This window comes from Grus americana, chromosome 1, assembly GCF_028858705.1.
Source record: "Grus americana isolate bGruAme1 chromosome 1, bGruAme1.mat, whole genome shotgun sequence".
Taxonomy (NCBI): Eukaryota; Metazoa; Chordata; class Aves; order Gruiformes; family Gruidae; genus Grus; species Grus americana.
This window is the reverse complement of record NC_072852.1, coordinates 12,164,080-12,180,996: the sequence shown is the minus strand read 5'-3', so window position 1 is coordinate 12,180,996 and position 16,917 is coordinate 12,164,080. Positions and strand designations below refer to the sequence as shown.

Here is a 16,917-nt window from a genome sequence, read left to right as displayed (position 1 = left end):
TATTTTTTTTTACAATGAATAAATGTTACCCTGCTTATATGCAAGGTCTTTATATGGGATAATTTCTGAAAGAATTAATCTCCAACTCTTCACATACTCCTGGAAATCTCTGTGACTGAGCATTCAGCACGGAGCAGGGCTTAGAACTGATCAGGTGCAATACTTGACACTGTGAGTGTTTTCCTGGACTTTAAGAAAGTCTATGGGACTTACTTTTCAGCTAAAAAAAATAAAGTTCCTTATTTTTAACGCACATCTATAAAGGGAAACCCAACATTTTTTTAAGTTGTTGCAACACACTTTATTTTGTCAGGCAAATAGTATTTTAGATAATTAAATAGCACTATGTTAAACTACATTTTGTTCTTTCTTACACACTATATAATGCATATTCACTGTAATGACAGCTTCATCATGCTAGGAACTTATACACATACCTACACTTTTAAAAACAAGATTTTCTTAATAAAACACGCATATCTACAGTAACAACAATTGCAAAGAACACATTGTTAGGTCAAGATTTCAGCAAACTTTACAAACTACACAAAATAAAAATAGCCAAAACAAATCAGTACATGGTGAAGTTCTTAGCAGAGAACATATCTTTACATTTGGTGAAGTTATGCCTAGAAGTCATTTTGCTTTTGTATTTTTTAAAGGAATAAAATTATATACATTATTTAGTAATCCTTAAAATAGGAAGTATTAAATAGCACAAACAATATTACAGACTTAAGTTTCGGTGTTACCTACAGTAGAGGAGCTACTTTAAACAAATAAAAATTGCAGTTTGTCTATTCTGTACATTTAGGACCAAACCTTCAGCTGGTATAAACCACAGTAGCTAAATGGACAGCAAGGAAGTTACATTAGTTTATACCAGCTGAGCATCTGGCTCCTGACTACTCTATACACAGGGGAAGGCTGCTAAAGCATGGAAGCTTGGACCGGTTACACACTGACAGAAGCTTATTATACATATGCTGAAGTTTTCATGCAGCAGGAAAAATGTTAGTTTAAGTATAATCCCTTAAACAGTCATACCATAATAATGGTATATGAAGCAGCTTTAAAAATATTATTTTATAATGATATGAAACTCTGAGCTATGCTGATTGTTTTAACGGAATCCCTTATTGCCAATATTCTATTAGAAAACAGTGTAACTATAATTTCTGAGGTCTAATGGGGGCCTATTAAAATATCACTGTACCTAACCACTTAAAGGGTAAATTGTACCCTTAAATACCTATTAATCACCGTATTCCATCTGGAAGCAATTATGACCCTCACAATAGACATTAATATCACACTAACTCTGCAGTGAATCTGCTGGGGAAATAGGAATAGCATGGCAGCATACAGAGTATATGCACTAATGTCATTCCAGGAGGTAGTTCTATTTTGTGGCACTCGGTTTTTGGTTTGTCACATACTTCAGAAGTCAGTCATCCTCAGTAAAAAAAAAAAAAAAAAAAAAAAAAAGTAGTTTACTGCACTGAAAGTCAGCTGGGGAAAAAAAAAACCAAACTTATTTTCCCTTACCCACCTAATTTTCCTTTTTTTTTTCTTTTTTTTTTTTTTTTTTTTTTCTCCAGAGTCTGCTTTGCCAGCTCTTGGGACCAGATCCAAGCTCACTCAAGTCAAAGAGAAAGTTTCCTGATGGTTTCCATAAGAAAGACCTTAGATACCAGTGGCTACATACTGCAGAACGATGCATTTAGGCCTTGATTCAGGTGAGCACTTAACTAGATAGCAATGTACGAGCAGGCTGGCATTGCCATCCCCTTTGAAGTAAGCACACAAATTAAATTCAAATTGCTCCCACCAGCATCAAAGGGACTTGGAGACAGTGTTTAAGTGGTTTGATCAATCAGGGGCCCACTTCCCAGTTATTCTGCATCAGGTGGTGATAAAGTGACACACCTAACTGGTATCAGGCAAACACCAGTTACCTCTGTTGCACTAGATCTTAATTCACACTGGCGCAAACCTGGAGGTGTTCTCCAACGCCCTGTAGAGTTACTCCCAGAGTATTCTAATAGAAGCAGAGTCAAAATAATGCCCAAAGAGTTTCAACAAAGACCCATTAAAATATTTACAATTATGTTAAAATACAGCTTCCATCTGTTACTGGCTGGAACTAACAACTTTTTAAAAGTATTTTTTTCTTATCTTCTCTGGGTTCAGAAATTATTTTCACTCAATTGTTTTTCCACAAATTTACCTTCTTTTTTTTCTTTTTTTTTAGCTGAACATAGCTCAGTTTTGAGCTGAACAGTAGTTTATATTTTTATATAATATCATAAAATATCATGGAATAAACCACAATTTTTCCAAGGTACTCATACATTTTAAATCCCTGTTATCTCTTTTGAACAGACTCGGTGGCTTCCCGAACACTCTTACATAGTGAAATGAGGAAGATTTGTCCCTATTTTTTGGCATTAGTGTTGCTCAAAAGAAAAAGTGATAGTTTTTCCCAGGATAGTTTTTCAAGGATGCCTTGATGCACATTTACCCAATTTTCAACTAAACATACTTCATTAGACCTGACAGCTGCTTCTTAAACAAAAATATTTCTGTTTAAACATGCCTCTCAAGTTATACTTTTTGGTTTTTGACCCAAACCCATTTTTCAGTTTTAGTTTTCCCTCATTCTTTTTCTTTTCCTGAACTTCTTTTCAGCAGAAAACTGAAAATAAGAGGAAATTGTGAAAATAACATTGAAAAGAAAAAAGGTACAAAGACTGGAAAATGGAAATGGTTTAATTTAAAAATTCTAGTTAAAATATTTGCAACTTTGACAAAACAGTTAAAAAAATAATGTTTTAAAATTTTCAAAGACACTCATGATTTGTTTCCAAATTGCAGACCAGCTCCAATTTAATCATGGAACAGATTAAAGATAATCTATGTTTTTAATTTCTGAGTAAACAGTCTACAATATACCCACATTCTGTCCTTTGAAAAAAATTGGAGTGTAATTCTTTGAAAAATAGCTAAAATACCTAAGTCACTTAGGTGTTTTTCAAAATTGTATGTATAATGAACATTCTCATGTTAGCTTTTTGCCATTTATAAAGCTATGTAGTGTTATAGGACACCCTATTTTAATAAAAAATCAATATGAGTAGAGATACTTTAAGTTACATTCCAGAACTCATGAATTTTTTACAACTCATACTATGCACAATAATCAGTGTTTCCTCTGATAAAGTATAATTTTTTTTGTTGTTTTTCTTCTACTCGTTCCTTCATTTGACCTCTGAATGAACAAAACATTTCTACTATACTTGCTTCCTATCAGCATGCATTCACATGATTTGAACAACGAGTGAAAGCTGTAAACCCAATATTGAACAGTAAACAAGAAGAAACTCATGCTCTGCAGTGCAAGGAAATCTTAGTACCATCCTACTTTGAGCATGCATCTTAACCCAGATTCTTTTACCACCAGTCTGGTTGGTACAGTTCCGGAGTTGTAATATAATGCATTGATTTTGTAATACTTTCTATTCAGCTGTAATTAAATACTGAGATGTTAAAGGTGAATCTGGTTTAACATGAATAGCCAGCTCTACTTCTAGGACAGAGCCCATCCTAGTGTCCATAAGCATCTAGGAAAGAAAATGCTCTGAATTATTTTCTTTAGTTAAGTTACACTGCATTTTATTGGGAGAAGGATCTTTTCTGAGACTTATTGGATTTTCATTTCTTTTTTTTATCAGATTTGCTCAAATTTGTTCTCAATAGACAAATATAAGCCCCCTACAGTGAGGACAAGGATATCTATTACTACAAAATAAAATTACGATCCAGGTAATTGATTCCTTCTATTTCTACTTTTCCTGCTATTGATCAAGGCCTTTAGTTTGCTGTAGTCTCCTCTCATCTTCTGGGATTCTTCCCTCTGCTGACCTTGCTGTCTGCTGTCTTTGCAGTACTGATTAATCATCTGCATCTCCGAGTGGCTGAAAGCTCCCACAAAGTCCTTTGGGTGGAACTGCAGTGCTCGTACTGAGCTGGCCCAGGTCCACGGGGACCACTTGTCAGTCATGAAGGCCACCATCTCTGAATCCAACACCTTGAAATTGATCTTCGCTAAGGTCTGCTTGAAGTTGTTCTCTGTTGCAATGCAGTGGTAAAGCCCTCGGTCACTGTCTTGGACAGAGCGAATGAGGAGTCCTTGCTCAGTAGCTATGATCCTCTCATTCAGCTTGACCTAAAGGGCAAAAAGGCAGAAGTAACTTTTTAGGGAATGTAATGGAACAACACAGTATTGGACCTCTTGGTAAGTCTCACTTCAAATACCTCTTTCTTTCTTAAAGGGTTTCTTGAAGGTACTATGTTTTGCTTTATCACATCTCATGGAGATCACTGTTATTGCTACTGTTAGGAGAGAACTTACCTCAAGGTAGGTAGTTGTTAAAGAAAATTACTTCAATATTTTTATTTGTTATGTTGCAATAGATTTGATCAGGTTGAAGACAAAGATGCAAATCTGGAGACTACATGAAAGAAGAGTTTTCATAATGTTCAAAGAGCAGAGCTGAGGAAATGAACTTTTATTTGCCAGGGTTACACCCCCAAGAATGTCTCTTCCAGCATCAGATTGCTGTGAGACTCAACGGAGAAAGGTGCAGAATTAGGGGCTGATCTGTCATTGAACACAAGGTGGCTTCTGGTTAAACATTTTGACTGAGCAGGTTCCTGGGGCTGACTTCTGAAGAACTCTATCTGCACTGCAGAGTCCATAGCCTGGTATAAAAGTTTTTGTTGCAGTGGCTTCAGCTGGGACTTGGCTCACTGGAAACCAAGAGAAATTTTTCTACTCTCCTACTTCCTTTCTGGCTTCAGACTCTGCAGAGTCCCAGGAGATGTTCACATCATCTGAAGGAAGCAAGTTACCACAGCTTGTTATCATCTGATTATAAATGACTGTGCACATGTCCCTTTGCATATCAGTTGTGAAGTTAAAAAATCACTAATTTAAGCCATTATGAAAGAATATCAGTGCTGGTATTTTTATGAATGATTTTTCTATTTTGCCACTGCGCTTTGCATTATACCTGATTCTTTTGGGAATTCATTCATTTATTATGCTATTCTGTTATTGTAAACTTTTGTAGACATTGTGGAGGTAAGATTTTCAGAAATCTGAGAGCTTGGAATGTAATTAACTCTTTGATTACTTTAGTTCATCTGTTGTTATTTAAAACTGCATTGATTCTAATACAGTTATTGAACTTATGAACAAAAAAGGGAGATGTTCTGCTGAAGCAAAGGGTTGAAGAATTGCACCTAGATTGCCAGGACGTGGCTTGAGTCTTTGAAGACTACCTGAGAAAAACAGCTCAGTGAAGGTCCTTGTAAGTCGTCTCTGATTTTGGATAAATGGCCTGATATGTGAATAATGCTTTTTGATATTTATAATCTATCAACAGACACCATATTACTTAACATTTCCTTTTGAAAGATGTTCCTTTTTATTCATATACTAACTGACTTGGATTTGAAATGGATTTTTTCCCATTTTATATTACTTAAGGAAGGCACATTCCCCATAAACAATCATACTGTATATTGCAGGGCTGCAACTTGAGAGCCTTAGAGAGTGCAGTAATGGAAAATGTGATTGCACCATGGTGGGCAAATGCTTTTGTCAATACGTGTTCTTAGCCTGGACCAGTTTCTTGCTAAAGAAACCTTCGCCATTTCTCCCATTTCTGTCCTTTATCTCTTCAATAGCACAGAAGGGCTACTGCATGTTGACTTCCTCCTGAATTTTATACAGGTTATTGCTTTTGTGCCTGTTTCCTCAGATCAATAAGAAGTCCTGAGTGCTGCAAACCTTCAGTTTGCAATTAGTAAGGTGTGAAGGAAAAATTCATTAACTAGTTCCCTGACTTTAGGGGCTGACAGGAATTTTCTGATAGTCGTTCTGCTCTGATAGAAATCACTGGGGCTGAGGAGTGAAGTCCCAGCTATGCCAAAGTGTCTGCCCTTATTTATGTGAGTGCTGGCCACTGTCCTGCATCCACACTAATTCTCTGGCTTCACTGTAACCGGACTGCCTGATGAAAACACAGACGCTACCTTGCCTTCATCTGGGGAGTGGATTAGATGCTGACTGAGGTCCCTTCCAGAGCTACTGCTCACATTACTCACCTCTTTCCTCCTGTCATTGTCTTTCTGTAGCAGCCATTTAATAGAAGCCTGAGGAGATTTGGGTGTGCATTCGAGAAAGGTGGTGTTGTTTTTTACTCCATACTGAACTATTTCTGCAGCATTTCTGTAGGCTAGAAAGAAAAAGAAAACAGATCAAGCTACTGTGAATGATGATTTGATATAGAAAGCAAGTAACTGTTTGCAATACAGGTAAAATGAAGTATATCTGATCCTGATATTGGCCAATAATAAGTAACTTAGGGCACAACGTTTTCAGAGAAATGCAATTAAATGTGAAGAAGCACATCCAGTTCCAAATACCAGTGTTTTCAATCCGACATGGTGTGTTCTGAGAAAGTAGGATACCTGTGGGCTGGTAAGCTCTACTGATGGGATAACTGAGCTCAGGGGTAGTGTTCCCTGAAATGATCTCATTCTCTACCACTACAAGAATGCCTGTCTTCAACTATCCAAAGGAGAATGAAGCATTTAATATATTTCTTCACACTTTACGAGTTGGGGGAATACGGCTGTATGACTTAAAATAGAGCAGCACGCCCTAAAGACGGCTCGGGCTATTCCAGCTGGTGCAGTCTCCCAGGGAGGCGAGAGAGGGCAGGCTTGGCTCCCTCCCGCTCCTCTGCTCCTCTTGCTAGGCAAGGAAAGCACTTGGCTCTAAATCTGAAAGGCAATGAATACGTAGACAGGCCAGCGACCGAGAGCAGGACAGATTTATAGCACTCCAGCAACACCTGGGCAAGTGGTGAGCGTATGTCATCGCTTAGACTTGTCGTGCCCCTTTACAGTCTTGAGAGATGAACAACTGGCAGTTACCAACAGGAACTTTTAGATGCTCACTGCTTGGCCCAAATCATAATATTTGTTCTGAAAACAATACACTACCAGTTTTAAAAGCTTACATCATATATGAAATATATTATTTATTTTTTTTTAACAAAGGAGCAATAGATACCAAATAATACGAGAAATGCAAATACCTAGAGGTCTACATGTCTAAAATCTGACTGGTTTTACACAGTCCTAAGACTGGTTTTCCTCAGACTCTACTTTATCTCCCATTCTTTTCAGCTTCTTTCATCAACCGATACGTGAAATTGGAATCTATTCTACTAAAGGAAGGAGGCTTTGCTTGGTTTGAGTCTTTCAAAGTTTTTAGCACATTTATGAGGTTGCACCAAAATTAATTGTAATTTTTAGGAGCATTACATGGAAATAATTTGCATTCAAAGACCATAAGCTAGGAAGGACCTTATCTGTGAGCTGAGCTGTCTGTAGCTGTGGAACAGCGAGAATCACAGCTGAAACACGTTTACTTTTATGTACACTGGAACTGGGTATACTACAGAAATGTTTAATTGATCAATGTATATCTAATTTCTTACCTAGTCCATAACACTACTGCTTATAGAGGCTAAGAAAAAGATTGAGAGAATACAAATACATTTCTCTAATAGCCATAAGGACTAACACAACTGTAACAATATTAAACAGAACATTTGAAAAGCAATCATACAAGCCCCTTAGTTCTTGATGATCTATTTAAAAATTGCAATATGCCCAAAATGTTGAGTTTATACATACTGAGAGGTCTAAGGCATGCAACCTATCAAGTTTAAAAACTTTGTTTCAAGATTATGGTTGCCCATGAACTTGGAAGATTTCTTGCTATTGCCCTACTCTCTGCTTTTTTGTCCTTTTGGTAGATTTCTTTTTTTCCCCAAACACAGTAGTTTTGCTATAAGTGGCTTTAATTATATTTTGAAAGAGTCTAAGTTGCTGTTTCTCTTTATCTTTTTTTCCACTGGGGAAACAACTGCCATCTACCTATGCTATATCCCACTGCTGTCACCAAAACGTCTTTTAAAATTGCTAAAAAACATAAACTATAAATACATCTGCATTCAAAAAAATGGTTGGAAAACAAGAAACCTGTTTCACAAGACTGTCAAGGTTTAATCATTTGTTTCCCCTCAGCCCAGAAAGCAGACAGTTGACATTCTCACATTTTCCACGCTGAAAGAGAAGACACCCACCCTTGGCCCAGACAATGGGTGGGTGGTCACAGCACATGCCTGCAAGGTAGGACATGCAGCTCAAATTGCTTCATGATTCAGAGCCTAAGCATTAATATGGATCTCTCAGAGCTCAGGTGCATATTCTAATGGTGGGGTCATCTTTTGTAATTACCTGTTCAAGCTATGCAGCTTCATATAAATGACCTGATACTGAGTCATGAGGAAAGACCCACTGGCACTGTAGACTGGCAGCAAGACTGGGATTAGTCACATTTGGGCTGAGGGATCTACACCTCAGACACTGTTGTGGTCTGTTTTGATCCAGGAGATTCTTCCGAGACCCAGCAGAGACCATTTCACTGGAAATTTTATTAACTGAACCTCTTAAAGCATTGTTCTTTTACTCAAAAAAAAAATCAATCAAAAAGTTACAATCTCATCTATTATTTGGTCTCCAGATGGTACAGATGAGAATGCACTTCAAAATGCAGGCTCAGAAACAGAGGTGAAAAGAGCATAATTCTCTAATGTGTGCCCTTGGTCTGACGGCATTCACTGCCACCACCTAGCTCAGACATGCGTGGGGTTGAAGAGGATTAAACTGTCTTTATGTATGTGTCTACTCTTACTATGACTTTGGTGATACTTAACTGGTGTCCATCAATCTGGAGAAAGTGGTAGCTGGGAGGGCAGAGCATTGGTCCCTTGTCCACCCGCACCGTGCCAGGCTGACTAAACAGTTGCACAGCAGGAAAAAGGGGACTTCATAAAGAGATTTGGAATGGTTCATTTTCCCACGTAAAGGGAGAAAGCAGTAATCATAACTGAAAAGACAGATTGATAACCTGCTGTTTGCTGACAGCTCCAAAACAGAACATGGCCTCAAATATACAGAATAATTCTGAGGTCTAAGACTTAAATACATGAAGAGGATTTAATAAAGACTGAACTGATTTAGAAGTAGAACAGCCCTCACATTAACTGTACCTGTTTCTGGTCAACACTGTCAGCTTCTCTTTTCATATATGCTGAACCACGTAATTCATGGTTCATCATTTTATCAGATATATGCAAGTTTCATGTAATTGCAAGGAAATATGTTAAAATCAAAACAAAACTCAGACTTGGAAAATAATTATGCTTAACCAGTAAACCACGCAGATAATGTGCGTTATGATGAATCACATAAAGGAAAGCCATGCATTCTTTATATAGTGCGAGGATCTCTAAATTATAGTACCTTTCAGGTTGAAACCTCGGCACTGAGTCAGAGGGTTTCCATGTCTCACGTCTTGCCTACGACTCCTCCTGAAATATTTTGTAAAAACAAAATGTTATTCCAAGATAGCTACACTGCAAATAAACACTTTTTTATTTGTGGTTTTGTTTTTTTTTAACTAGATCAACCGGTAGGGATAGTTCATGACCTACAGTAAGTGTGCTTTACTCTTGGCAGGCTTGCTAGAGTGAAGATACTGTTGAAGTGGGTAATCACAGAATCACAGAATGGTAGGGGCTGGAAGGGACCTCAGGAGATCATCTAGTCCAACCCCCCGCTACAGCAGGATCACCTAGAGCGAGTTGCACAGGATCACGTCCAGGTGGGTTTTGAATATCTCCAGAGAAGGAGACTCCACAACCTCTCTGGGCAGCCTGTTCCAGTGCTCAGTCACCCTCAGAGTAGAGAAGTTTTTCCTCATACTGAGGAAAAATATTCTTATTACTCATATTCAGTTTACTGAAGTTTATAAAATGGGTGTACTTTTGGTGTGTAAAGTAGTTTTGCAATGGAGGTATAGAGATGGAAAGTGATGCATGAAATAGACATAGGTTCACTGTTGCAAGACCAAACATTCAAAGGCAGAACCCCCCAGCTAGAGCTCCTCATAAAGGCAAGCACCTAAGTCCCAGTGCTCATATGTAACGTACCAACAGAAAATTATCCTACAGGGCGTGTTCTTGCCTTGATTTTGGCAGGCACCTTATTTTTGGTGCCTGTAGCCACCTTGGTAACAGTTACTGAAGTATTCATCCAGAATAGTGTAGAGCTAAGATTCAGTTCTGTCCTCTACTTGAGGGTATGTGACTATTTCCAAAAGATGTTCAAACTCACCAAGTCTCAGAATACTTTGAAATGGGACGTTATTATATTATTTGGATGACAGATGCAAAATCATGATTCTGTAGCAAATTAGCTACTGGGATTGTGAATACTGCCATTTCAGTCCGCCTTAGCTGGGAGGTCATAGCTCACAGAATTCAGTCCATAAAAATCTGGTACTCAAATTTTTTATTCTTAAGATACATGATTTTGTTTGCTGAACATTCTGTAAGTTAGCTCAATATTTATCAAGTTCAACAAAAAATATATATTGGTGATAAACTGTTATGTATGGGTGCTGCTGGGATATGTAACAGCCGTATTCTGAACTATGCACTAATGACTCGTAAGATCAGAAAGCATAAAAAGCCCCTGGAGCTCCAGTACCGCTGAGTGAAGGGTGATGCCTCTATGGCCACAATATACCAGGTACTGCACAAACACCCACAGACAGTGTTTATAATCCTGTGTCACCTGATCCTTCACTGCATTGTTTTAAAAGGAAATTTTTTGAAAGGTAATGTTTCAAAGGAGTAATTTCTGTCATTCCAAGTATATTTTTGCTGTTTACCATCAAAAATATTTCATCTTATGCCTTGGGATCTTAACCTTTGTGAACTATTTATGTGAGTCAAAGGAGATAATGAAGAATTTCTAAGTGAATTTCAGGATTCCTGAGCTCCACATTGTCAGAAATGGCATGTGTCTTGCATTAAGCAGTTCTGAGAATGTAAACTTACAGTTTGATATTTATTAAAAAAAAAAAAAGGTTGAGAAGGTGGTGTTTAGAAAATAAAGATAATACTGTCAGGTGTTTTGAGGTAAATCAGTGTTGGATGAGGAACCGCAGTAATCCATGGGGACAGAAGTGTTAAAAGAAGCAAATAAGCAAATGCGCCCAGCAGATACTACTGTCTAGACTACGGGATTTGGCTCTAATTGCCAATGTTTTCTCCTTCATAATTCTCTCTTGTTAGATAGAGGGACAACTCATTTCCTTTACATATGAAAACCAGGGTTTTTTCCATACAGTTTTAGGTGTTTATTTTGGTTTGATATAAAAAGCAAATTGCAAACAAAAGGTCAGCATGAAAGCAAGCCCCAGTGGAAATAACCCTGGGTGGATGTAATGGGGATGGCAAGGAATCCACGGGAAACTGCACAGACTGGGTATACCTGACTGCTCATTATATCTTTCAGCAACTATGTTAGTGTAGGAGTTAGGTGGCCTGAGACTTGGGGATTTTTCTTTTCTTTCCTCCCCCTCGCTTCTGACCTTTGTTTCACGGAAGAAAACAATCAGTTTGCACACTGGAGGCTGAATATGCTGAATGAAAGCAGTAAAAACTCCAGGTACTTTACCAATTGCTACATGGGCAGGTTGGGCTTTACCTTTTAGTCTGAAATAAGGAATGAACTGAGAAAACCTGGTGATAGCAAAAGTAATTGCCTTTAATCCCAGGGCGGGGGGGGGACGGACACGTGTGTGTGTGTGTGTGTGTGACATTATCGTCAGCAGGTTGGGCCACTGGAGCAGAGACAAGCCTTGCTGGTTTCTGCCTACTGTCTCCCCCTGTGTAGGTAAAGGAGTAAAGCCCATTAACAGTATCTGCTCTTCTGCATCTGCAATCAGGTGCAGGGAGTGTGTACAGTGGTACATAGTGGGTAAAGCGCTGGCACACATCTGAAAGGTTGGTCTCCTCTGCAGTAACACCTCATTGTGTATTCTGTAGCTTTGCTTCTATGTGAAGTGAAATCTTTAGTAATACAAGAGCTCACTACGGCCTCCTGCTATTAAATATTTCCCTTGGGAGGAGGAAAGAGGCTCCTGTTTTGCATAAGAATTATTAGATGGACTATTAGCTCTGTTGTAAATTAAAGAGAAATTGCTTTCCCTGTCTGCTTTAATAAATCTCATGTCAAAAACCCCAAATTTGCAGGCATTACATGGAAATCACATTTGACTTAAATTTCCCTGGAAATAATTCCTCTCATTTAGGAGCAAATGAGGAACAAAAAAACAAAACAAAAAAAAGGGACTTTATTCCTCAGGTAGTCTGAGAGATATTTTGCTGTATTTAGGGCTATCACAATTACATCCATAGTGAGCAACTGAATTTAAGCAAAGGGAACAAATGTTTCCCTGATTTTGTGTGCATGAGACAGAAGGATTAATGTTTATGATTAGGAACGAGGTGTGGGGTTTTTTGGTTTTTTTCCTTTTTTCAGTCCATTACTTTAAATATGAAAAGGCAAGCTCTTTAGCATACACTCTTGCAGCATACACTCCTAGGTGATGAACAATGCCAAGCACAATAGCTACGGAGGTATTGTTTGTACATGCTCCTGAAAGGAATGACATCCCACTTCTTCATCACAACACCCCAGGCTACATAGCAGAACAAAAGCCTTCTTTCCTTGCAGACTTCACTGGGCTGCTAAATGCTGCTCACCTTTTCCCGGTGGGATAAAACCTGGAGCAGGAGTTGCCATCCCAGGCGCAGTATGGATCTCGGGCTAGGCAGCAGTCAGCGCAGGCGGTGCCATAGATGTGGCAGCGATGCAAGGATACCTGGGTGACCCCTTCGTCTGAGCTCACGTACAACTGTTGCTGTAGAAGGAAATAATAGATTTATTTCAGACGTAGAGGAGCTTCACCCAAGACTTGGCTAACACACCTAAAAACCTTTCAATTAATTTTGGAATTAACTCAAGACCAAAAGGGGAGCCACTAATATATATAAAGCTAAGGTAAACAGAAATCTCCCAGGTGAACAGGCCTATAATATTTCCACCTTCCTGTTAGAAAACACTTAGAAACACTGGGGGATGTTAATGTTTTTTGGACATTGAGTGTCATTTTTCTGTTCTGGGGCAGACAGGCTGAGAATTTGGTTCTTATTCAGTGAGGATTATTGGTTCAAGCCTTTGAACTAAGTATTTTCTCTGCATATAGTCACTTTAATAAATATTATGCAGAGTTCCTAGTTGGATTCTTCAATGCACAGATTTCCAAGACATAAAACCTAGAGATTATGTTGAGGCTTAGGGCCAGATTCTGATAGCCTTATATACCTGGAAAAATAAGCCAACAGAGCTTTTATAATAAATGAGAGCTTTTGCAAAAGAAGTTCAAAGTGAACAGGTCATCAACAAAATCTAGGCCAAAATTACTGTTTTACTCAGAAACAATTAATCAATTATTCTTAAAATAGAAATTAATATTGAACAAAACCCTTGAAACTCCCCTGATCTTTTTTGTCATGAAACTAAAATATTACACTGAATTCAATTTAGTGAATAATGTTCACTTATTAGTAGTTTCATAAAATATTGAGCAACATGTTGCTTGCAAAATCATGGAATACATATTTTTAGTTTGGGTATTTAACATTTCAGCAGAAATCCTCTCGACTGTTTTCATCATTCTTATTGCCATCATTACTACTAATAAACAAACATGCACAGTTGCATCATGGACCCAACAGACCCCACACTGCCCTTTTGCATTGACCAGATTTCCAAGGGAAAATTTCTATTTAGGACTTACAGAAAAAAGGGGGAGGGCAAATTTCCTCTTTTAGTACTTTTTTTCCCCTTACTTGTCAAACAAAACAACAAAAAAAACTTTCAGTGAATTAGAAATGATACATAATGAATAGAAATTGTTTTATCTTAGTGGCTCTGGGGCATATAAATAGCTCATGCAAACTTCAGTCAAGTTTTTCCATATTCATTATGGAAAATCTCCTGCCTATATTTAGTATGCTGCACTATTGGTATTCTAATATCTTTAAGTCAATTTATTTCTCAATTAAGAACTAAGTAAGCATTCCATTTTTCTTTACCTTTTTAGATGAAATCTTCATTGTTGTTATAGGAGAATTACTCTGAAAGACAAAATTCCAAACCACGTTTACAAGGACTCTCTTGTTAATACTGTCCCAACATTAAAATTTAAAATTCAATAAAACCTAAGCCATATCTAAGAAAAACATAACTTTTCAAATCTTCATCACTCACTCCTACTATTTTTTTGCTATTTTCAGAACTAAGTAAATGACATACAAGTAATGTCTCACCAAATGTATTGGCTAAACTCAACTGCATTATTATTATTCATGTGCATCAACAAGTTTTTGTACACTTCAAATTAACCTGCCTGTGTTACCTCAGCAATGTGTTTTGAAGCCATTACTCTCACTTTGTAATAAGAAACAATGTTTATTCTTTGACAATGATGATGAAGAAAAATCATACAATAGCTCATGCATATTTACCACATGATGCAGATAAGAATATGTCATATTTCTCCTACAAATTATCTACAGTGCATACAGTTTGGTTACCATCCAACATATACTTTCAGATTATCAATGACTAGAATATTAAAAATGGCATGTGTGTTATCGAATATTTCTTTCCCCAAGACAGTACTGTATACTACTGTGTGTCATCACTGCAGTCTATTATTTTCTGTGTCCAAACCAAACGTTAAAGAGCTGGAAAAGGAATTATCACATACATTGCCTTAAGCAAGTGAAGAAATTCATTATACTCTTCCAAACAAATGATAAAATTGATGGTAATAAAAATGTTCAGCTTTTTTTAAGATTTAGCATTTGCTCAGTCACAAAGAAAAGCCATAACGGTGGGCCGGGATTAACTGCACCGGACTACAAGCAGAGCAGGGAGGCCAGGGCTAGAAAATCTGGCTGCGAATCATGTGAATTGGCAAAGGTTTGAAGGTGATTAGAGCTGTTGTTGTATTTCATGAACTGTCTGGAGACTCAAGGTCAAATGCACATTGGATCTGATGCCACATTCTGCTTTCCTTGCTTATACTCTGGAAAGGAATCAGTGCTTTGCTTACTCTTGATATTTATTAGCACGTAGCCAGTGATCTCATTCCCCGTCTCTCGGAGAGACTCATCAAAATGCTGCCGTGCTGCCCACACAGATTGCAATGCCAAAGGCTACGATATAACGATTTTTAGGGTTCAGGATAAAAAAGTCTGTGCACAGAGGCCTAGAAACAAGGTTTAGGGTCAGGATTCCTCTCAGCCCACCTACCTGTTTGCTGTATTAATCTACCTTTCAGTAGATGGAATTAGTAATACTTGGGTGAAGGGTACTCTTTAGGTAATATTACTCACATATATCTTTTTTAAAGGGAAGTCTTCAACAAAAGCCTAGGAAGACTAACTATGCCTTTATGAGGGTTAACACAGAGTGTATTCCTTTTCTTAAATAAATTTTTAATGCTGCCTGTCTAGATAAAAAAGCTTAAATTTTCCTTTTTCTGTCCCCTCAATGAAACAGAGAAAAGTCCATGACAAAACCCTTATCTACATTTATAGATCCTTGAGACTACCTGTTTTAAAGAATAGCCCATTCAAAAATTTGAAAGGGATTTTTTAACATGAGGATGAACATTTCCTTTAGGTTATTACAAGCTGTTACATGCCAGAGTGATTGACAGAGGCTATTCCCTTATTTCTCCCTGTAGCTGTTTGTGTTTCTTTTCAGCTTATGTTGTGTTAAGCTTGTAGCTTTCTTGACTCCAGAGGCATGTGGCTTTGAAGAACTGGAGTTAAGCAAAACCAACACTAGTTTGCTTCCATTCTGCAGCTCAGAATCAGGAAGATTATCAGATAATCAAAGAAGTACAAAAATATTAGATTCTATCTGTAAATAGCGACAGTCTCAATACATGATGCCAATGATAAGTTGCCTTCTGGCAGCCACTATAATGTGACCTCGTAAAAATGTGATTATCGAAATCCTTCTAGCCAGTATAACAATATAAAAAATAAGCAACTTAAATATAGGGAGAAAAACCTACCTTAAGCTAGCTACAGCCTTCATAACAGTGGACATTTTATATTCCTCTTTGAGTGGGTATCAAGCTGACACTATGCATGTTTACTTGATCTTTCATCAAGTCACAGTTGCCCTTGCCAAAGTCTCTTAGAACAAAGTGTTTGTGTGAACATATACATTGGAAAAGTAAAAGTGGGAGCAAGCCAAACCTGGAAAACCTCCAGCTCTTCTAAAATGAGTTCTCCACTTGCAGAGAAGTTGGTGGGTAGGACAACAACTTTTTGTACGGTTCCTTGATCTGGAAAAGATGAGAAAAGATGAGAAAAAGTGAGACCATGTGGCAGAGAGAGAAAGAAAGGAAAAAGCAGATGCACCATTATCAATTATGAAAATAAACCGTCAAAGCAAGCGTTAAGATATTAAAAGATGTTCAGTAATTTCTAGGGTTGGGGGTCAGAAAGAACCATGAGATGATTCCTTCACAAGTCACAGACTGTGGATAACTTGTACATGACTGTATATAGTGCTATTCTCATGTATGAACATGAAGAAGTCATGGTAAGGTTGGAGTTACTACCATTACTGTTACCCCTCTACCCCAAAAGATAAATCAAAATCAGTATCTTCTGTACTAGTTGCCATACAGACAAACAGAAGCAGTATCTATCCTAATGATCTTAAAGTGAAAACAGCAATATAAACAGGTAAAACAGAGCTACTGCAGAATTTAATGTATATTCATATTCATTAATAAAACAGAACAACAACTGATGACATGAAAGG

At 37.6% G+C, this 16,917-nt stretch overlaps 1 protein-coding gene across 2 annotated transcripts in view; it reads right to left on the bottom strand.

The window, feature by feature from the left end:
* Nucleotides 1-286: 286 nt before the first annotated feature.
* The window catches only part of SEMA3C (semaphorin 3C), a 128,314-nt gene continuing 111,683 nt past the window's right edge, over nt 287-16,917 (bottom strand). The window contains exons 13-18 of one of the 2 annotated variants that reach the window (XM_054812630.1): nt 16,344-16,432; nt 14,160-14,201; nt 12,765-12,922; nt 9,451-9,518; nt 6,175-6,305; nt 287-4,228 (exon numbers count right to left, since the gene is read on the bottom strand). In XM_054812630.1, coding sequence (XP_054668605.1) covers nt 3,815-4,228; nt 6,175-6,305; nt 9,451-9,518; nt 12,765-12,922; nt 14,160-14,201; nt 16,344-16,432 — 902 coding nt within the window. In that variant the 3' untranslated portion in view covers nt 287-3,814. Of the gene's footprint in view, nt 4,229-4,287; nt 4,897-6,174; nt 6,306-9,450; nt 9,519-12,764; nt 12,923-14,159; nt 14,202-16,343; nt 16,433-16,917 lie in introns of those variants that run through there. The other variant, XM_054812631.1, reaches the window with a different exon arrangement.